Raw genomic sequence first — 7,329 nt, forward strand, 5'->3', positions numbered from 1 at the left:
AGTAAAGTGAAATACTCTCTAGATATAGTTGATTTACGACAGCTGTAGAGCAGATGACACAAAGTAAAGTTCACGTCTTTGATTAACAAGGTTATATTTTTCCTCGATGGAACTCAAATGTGAAACTCTAAACAGAGAGTGGGTGACATTGTTAAACAAAAAAGTGAGTTTTATTCTCTCATAAGTGAATGATCTATATTTTGCTGAAAAAATCATTTTAAAGTTGGTTATGTAATAAAACATGACCAGTTTTAACGAAAGGTTTTTCGAGAGATGAAAACATGGACCAAATTGATTTGTAGATCAAAAGATGAAAAATTATGTTTCATACAAGCCATAGCAGGCATTGATAAAATCATGCAGTAGGGTAAGAGGCAGACATAGCAATGCCACAAAGTCCTTCTGCTGCATCAACATCTCTTTGCATTCTTATGTAGCCTTCTTCGCCCCATTCTGTGCCCCATGAATTCTTCACCAACCAAAACTTAGTCCCATCATCACCGACTCCATAACCAACAGCAGTAACACCATGATCCAGGCTTGTTCCACATGTGCCGGTAAAGACACCACTTGAATAGAATTGGAAGTCAGAACCACTTGCATCAATGGCAACAGAGACGGGTTGATTAGCAACAGCCTTGAGAAGGGCTTGTTCACTGTTTGCAGGCACGTCTTCATAGCCAGTTATCTTGGCTGCAATGCTGGCTTCTTTCTTGGTGTTGCACGTACCATCAACACCGCTGTAGGGGTAGTTAGCTTCCGTACTAAGCCCATGATTTTGTTGAATGAACTGAAAGGCATCATCCATTAAACCACCCTCGCAGCCTTGGTCTTCGCCATTGGTGTCACAATCAACAAGCTCTTGCTCAGACAAAGAGATGAGTTTACCTGTTGTAAGCTGAGTAATTCCTTCTGTTGCTGCCACCGCTGAAAAGGCCCAACAACATCCTATATTTTGCATGAATTTTGCATGATTGCAATTAGTAGCAGTTAGAATATGTAACAGTAAGAAAGTTTTAAAGAAGAATACATAATGTTTCTCTAGTGTAATAAAAATTGGCAAGAAGCTTAATTACCACATTGGCCTTGATCCTTGATGGGTGTCACGGCTCCTTTCTTTCTCCAGTCCATAGTAGTCGGCATTGATGATGTTGCATTTTCATATTTGAAAGAAGTCGTCTTTGTGGAACACTCATGCCCTTTGAATCGATTTCGTGACACTTTGAACTCATCATTTGTAAGGTCTGCAAACTGATTCACACTTAGTTTGTATAGTTTGTTTGCATCCTCATTGGAAGATTCTATATATGCCACATTTTCCTTGAATATGTTGAAACGTTTCTCCTTCTCCCTAATGTCTTTATATGTGCGCCCATAACGAGCCATCCATTGCTCGTGTCTTTCATACATGGATGCATCTTGGAGACGACGAGAAGTGGCTTCAGAAGACCATGTCCCCAACATGATGAGGATCAACGCCAAACAAACACATATTTTTCCCTGCAGCCGGCTAATGAACTCCATGGTAGAAAGTTGGGATTTGGTAAAGAAGAGGAATTAATGAGCAGATATACAAAAAAAGTAGACTGCTCCGCAGTTTATATAGAGAATCGCCTTGCCTTCTCCGTGGCCCAAATATTAATCGACATGCTATTCTTCGTGCCCCAAAAAATGTTCTGACATGGACAGCTTTCTATAAGTTACTAGCCATCCCATTGTCCTTATCAAATAATAACATAAAAATTAAACATTGTCGTTTACCATAAAATAAAAAGAGAAGCCATTGTAATGACTTGGTTGACCGTAAACTTGTTATTTCCAATAAATTTAACACTGATAAATTTATTTATTTATTTTTGTTGTTGAAAATTTTGGGTTTTCTTGGCTTTGAAAAAGCTGTGTCATTTTTTGGGTGTTTGTAATTTCAAGAACTTGCAATATTGGAAAAGGTTATCCGTTTCATGTAAGTTGTTCTCTTTTTTATTTTTTTTTGAGTTTGAAGTGTATTTTATTCTTGCGCGATTTGGTGAAGCCTGTGACCTCAAAGTAGCGACCTGAATTTATAATAGTACAGAGATGCATACAAAAATGATGCGGCCTGGCTTTATAATATGCAAACCTGATTTTTTTTTGACTCAAATCAGGATCATGGAAGCCAAAGACAAAATCGACATCAAAATTATATTTATAACAGAACCACAATCAATTGAAGACACTGCATGCACGCGGTCCTGGGGTAGCTCCAATTGGTCCGCTGGCAATTGAAGTCATTGTTGCATTGGATACTGCTGCGGCTGCAATGCTGCTAGATAGGTTGCTAATTTGCACCACTGCAATGTAAGAAGTTTCATCAGCAGCAACATCTGAAACTACGACTGCTTGGTTACACTCTCATTATTGTGAAGTGTTGCACAAGATTTGATTAATGTGAAGTTTTTTTATATATTTTTTTATTTTTAATGATTGAAAAGAATAAAAGAGAGGGATTGTGATATTTAAAATAGGCTTATTATCACAAAACGTCCCTAAGGTTTACGAAACTATCAGATTGCATCCTTAATGTTTTTTTGTGTCACTTATGGTCCTCAAGGTTAGTATGTGCAATCACAAATGGTCCCTGCCGTTAGGTTCTGTCAAAAACTCTGTTAGTTTGCTGACTTGGCATACATATATATCACAAAACATCCCTGAGGTTTACACACTTATCACAAATGGTCCCTATGAATTTTTTTTATTTTTTTATTTAAAATTCGTAAAATTTTGGTTTTCTTTTTAAAATTATTTATAAATGAAAAAAATCATTTATAGAAGGATTTTAATCTTGAGGACCATTTATGAACCCTAAACCTTTAGTTTTTTTCATTTTAAAATTTTATGAATTTTAAATTATTTTTAAAAAACTTCATTAGTTTGTTGATGTGGCATATATATGGAGCCAACATCTACAATAATATAGTGTCACATGTATTTAAAATTTAATATATATTTTAAAATAATTATAATTCATAAAATTTTAAAAAGAAAACAAAAATGTTATGAATTTTAAATTTTAAAAATTTAAAAATTTCATAGGGACCATTTGTGATAGGTTTGTGAACCTCAAGGATGTTTTGTGATATACATATATGCCACGTCAGTAAACTAACAGAGTTTTTGACGAAACCTAACGGTAGGGACCATTTGTGATCATGCATACTAAGAGGACCACGAATGACAAAAAAAAACATTAAGGATGCAATCTGATAGTTTCATAAACCTTAAGGACGTTTTGTGATAATAAGCCTTTAAAATATACAGGATTTAGGTAGTGAACTGATGAATATATACAAGATTTAGGTTGGTAACCAATTAAACTTTTCAAAAAAACTTAAATCTGTTTAGAAGCTATTTGATGACTTATTTTAGTTTTTCATTTTCAGTGGATGTTATAAAGAATTCGTAGTATTTTTTAGTGAATTTTTTGAAATTAAGATGAAGTTTGTATAGGTCTTGAGGTTCGTATTGGGTCTGCAATGGAACACAAGAGTCAAGCGGTCGTGTCCAAGTCAAGAGGTCCCAAATAGAAAAAGTGCACATAAAAACTTAAAACACTGAAAATGAAATGATGGCCATTTAATTATATATTCTGAAGAAGAAAAAAAAAAAATTTTGATTACTCTTGAATTGAATAGATGTGGTGAGTTGGGAATGATTTTATGATGTGGAATTAACAAAAAAAAATTTATCAGCTGTGTAAAATTGAGATGAATAGATGTGGGTTCATCGAATTAATAGCTGATGTCCTCTAAAAATTTGGTCTCTTTAGTCTTGTGTCGTCGTTTGAGTAATTGACATCTATTTTTAGGCAAGAAAGTGCGAATACATTGTCAACTGGGACTGACTGATCTTTCTACAAACCTCTAGGAAATCAACTCCACCATCCATCTCTTCCACCATTTTCAACCAAACAATAAAAAAAGTTCCTGCATATTTGGCGGCACGAAGACTTACTCTTTTCCTCAAACATATATAAATAGATGCCTCTTCAATCCATTGGGACGCAGACACCTCTCTCTTGTCCTTTGTTTGTTTGTCTCTACCTTTTAATCAAGACATATATAGATATCAATTGATATCAAGATGTATTTTATCAGGCTCAACACACCCATTACTTATATCTTCCTCTCTTTCTTTTTCTTCTTCTTTTCTTCATCGTCTGCTTTCAACATCACTGAAGTTCTAAACAAGTACCCGGACTTCAGCATCTTCAACGACTACCTGACCCGAACCCAAGTTTCCAGGCAGATCAATGAGCACCCAGTCGTGACGATTCTCGCTGTCAACAATGCCGCCATGTCCTCATTAGTAGGAAAATCAATGGACCTCATCAACAAAGTGATGCGCATCCACGTATTTTTGGACTACTATACCCTCAATAAGTTGAAGAGCTTGCCATCTTCGCAGCCTTCCCAAGTGACCACACTGCTCGAATCTCCTGATCGACAACGCTACTTGAACATCACAAATGTTGGCACCCTCACAATTGTTTCAGGTGCTGGTTCTGAGAAAGTAGGTGTCCTTCGAGATATTTATCCTGACGACATTTATAAGACATCAATTGTGGAAGTTAGCAATGTAATTATGCCTTCAAGCTTATTAACTACTTCACCCTCATCACCATCACCTTCTCCGCCATCTTCAGTGCCTTCTCTGCCATCTTCGGTACCTTCTCCGCCCTCATCAGTGCCTTCTTCATCCACTTTCAACATCACCAAAATTCTATTCGACTATCCAGATTTCACCACATTCAATACCTACCTCACCGACACCCAAGTTTGTGACCAAATCAATGTAGGCTCCTCCGTCACGGTCCTTGCAGTTAACAATGCCGCCATGTCCTCTTTGGTAGGAAAATCAGCCGACATTAAGAAGAAGGTGCTAAGCCTCCATGTTATTACAGGCTATTATACCCTCAACAAATTCAGGAGCTTGCCAAATTCGCAAACAACCCAACTAAACACAACGCTCCAAGCTTCTTTCCAATCAGTAGGCTTTCAAGGCTTGTTGAACGTCACAAATGGGGACACTGTCTCACTTGTTTCCGCTTCCGGTTCTGAAAAAGCACAGCTAGTTAAAGATATATACACTGATGATTTCAAAATATCAGTGGTGGAAATTAGCAATCTAATTGTTCCTTCAGACTCACCAACTTCACCGCCTTCATCTCCTTCTGCATCCACTTCATTGCCTCCTTCATCCACTCCTTCTTCATCATCTCCCTTTGACATCACCAGAACTCTAACCGGAAGCCCTGATTTCAACCTCTTCAGCACCTACCTTACTCAAACCCAAGTAGCTAACCAGATCAATGAACGTAAAACCATGACAATCTTCGTTGTCAACAATGGTGCCATGACCTCTTTAGTAGACAAACCAATGGAGATTAAGAAAAAGGTTTTGAGTCTCCACGTTATCATGGACTACTATACCGTCCAAAAGTTCCACAACTTGCCGGTTTCGCAACCCACTCGAATAAACACACTGCTTCAAGTTACTGACCAGCCAAGTGCCCAACAAGGCTTTGTGAACGTAACAAATGGGGACACCATCTCGATTGTTTCAGCCGCTGGTTCAGACCAAGCAGTCGTAGTTCGAGATATTGCTGCGGATGAAAGTTCTTACATATCAGTAGTGCAAATTAGTAATCTAATATTGCCTTCAAGCTTAACTGCGCCAACCCCATCACCTTCTTCAAACCCAGGTAAGTTGCGATCTGCAGCGCCAGTCAAGGCTCCAACTAGCAGCATTGCAGCCGCATCAAAGGTAGGAGACAGTCCATCTAGCAGCATTGCAGCCGCACCAGTATCCAATGCACCAATTACCTCAATTGCCAGCGGACCAATTGGAGCTGCCCTAGCTCCGCATGCATCTGCAGTCTCTTCTATTGAATGTGCTTCTATTGTAACTATGATTTTGGTGTCGGCTTTTTCTTTGGCTTCCGTGATCGTGATTTGAGTCATAAGAAAAATCAGGTTTGCATATTATAAAGCCAGGCTCCATCATTTTTGTATGCATCTCTACTATTATAAATTCAGGTCACAACTTTGAGTTCTTTACTTCCTACCCATAAAATTCATTTTAAATCACCTACAACCTTTTCCTTTAGTTTTCTATATAAAAAAAACCCAATTTTTTCAAATAATACCCGATGACTAGGATCCAACTAAACAAGTTACCTAATATAATTTAAAATTTGATTTATTGTATTTTTCAGATTCCAAAACTACCCCTATTTATAAGTTAATGTGTTATGGGGGTATAACTAATGACACCCGTTGAATTTGGAAATATCTCCAAATAATTGTAAAGGGCGTAGGAACTAATTTAGAAACTTATTTGAAATTAAATATTAAATTCCACATTAAAGTATTAGTATTCTTTTTCTTTTTTCTTTTTTTGAGAAAAAAGTATTAGTAATCTATTTTTGAATTAATTGTGTTTTTCTTCTATGAATTACGACTAGTAATCTATTTAAAGTATTAATAATTTAACTTCAATATTAAATTTAGGAATTAATGTTGTTTTCTTTTTATGAATTATACGACCAGTATTCTTTTTTATTATAGTTTTATGAATAATAGTGCTAATTATGTTAAAAAAATAATTTGATAATATATTTATTGTTTGTTTTTAAAATATTTTTTTTAATGAACCTATTTTTTCTCCAAATATTGTACCTATTTTCTTCTTTATTACTTGTTTTATAAAAAATAATTTGATCATCTTTTTATTGTTTGTTTTATGAAAACAATTTTTTTTTTTAAATGAGCCTATTTTTTCTCTCAAAATAATGTACCTATTTTTTTTCTCTAATAATGTGCCTATTTTTTTTCTACATAATGTACCTATTTTTTCTCTCAAAATAATGTATCTATTTTTTCTCTCAAAATAATGTACCTATTTTTTCTCTTAAAATAATGTACCTATTTTTTCCCCTAAACAATTTACCTGGTATAATGAACCTACTTTTTTCCTCTAAATGATGTACCTTTTTTTTCTCTAATAATGTATACCTAGTAAAACAATTTACCTAGTATAATGAATTAATTTTTTTCTTCTAAGTAATGTACTTATTTTTAATTTATAAAAGAATGTGCATAAATTTCAATTATACAACGTACCTATTTTCTATAAATTATTGTGTATCTATTTTTAATTTATGAAAAATTTACAGAAATTCCAATTACAAAGTAATTGACCTATTTTTGTTAATTTGTTTTGGTAACTACTATACCTATATTTTTATACGTATATATATATATATATATATTTATATTTTTCATATGAACA

At 34.9% G+C, this 7,329-nt stretch overlaps 2 protein-coding genes across 2 annotated transcripts; one reads left to right on the top strand and one right to left on the bottom strand.

Moving 5' to 3' along the window:
• Positions 1-355: 355 nt before the first annotated feature.
• Positions 356-1,524, bottom strand: LOC117622124 (senescence-specific cysteine protease SAG39-like). Its single transcript, XM_034352677.1, has 2 exons — positions 1,077-1,524; positions 356-948 (listed from the first exon to the last, which is right to left on the bottom strand). The coding sequence occupies exons 1-2, from the start codon at positions 1,522-1,524 to the stop codon at positions 356-358; spliced, it is 1,041 nt and encodes a 346-aa protein (XP_034208568.1).
• A 2,595-nt stretch (positions 1,525-4,119) lies between these two features.
• LOC117621665 (fasciclin-like arabinogalactan protein 8) lies at positions 4,120-5,994 on the top strand. The gene has a single exon (XM_034352229.1). The coding sequence runs from the start codon at positions 4,120-4,122 to the stop codon at positions 5,992-5,994; it is 1,875 nt and encodes a 624-aa protein (XP_034208120.1).
• The last annotated feature ends 1,335 nt before the right edge of the window (positions 5,995-7,329 follow it).

Source organism: Prunus dulcis, chromosome 3 (assembly GCF_902201215.1).
Source record: "Prunus dulcis chromosome 3, ALMONDv2, whole genome shotgun sequence".
Lineage (NCBI taxonomy): Eukaryota > Viridiplantae > Streptophyta > Magnoliopsida > Rosales > Rosaceae > Prunus > Prunus dulcis.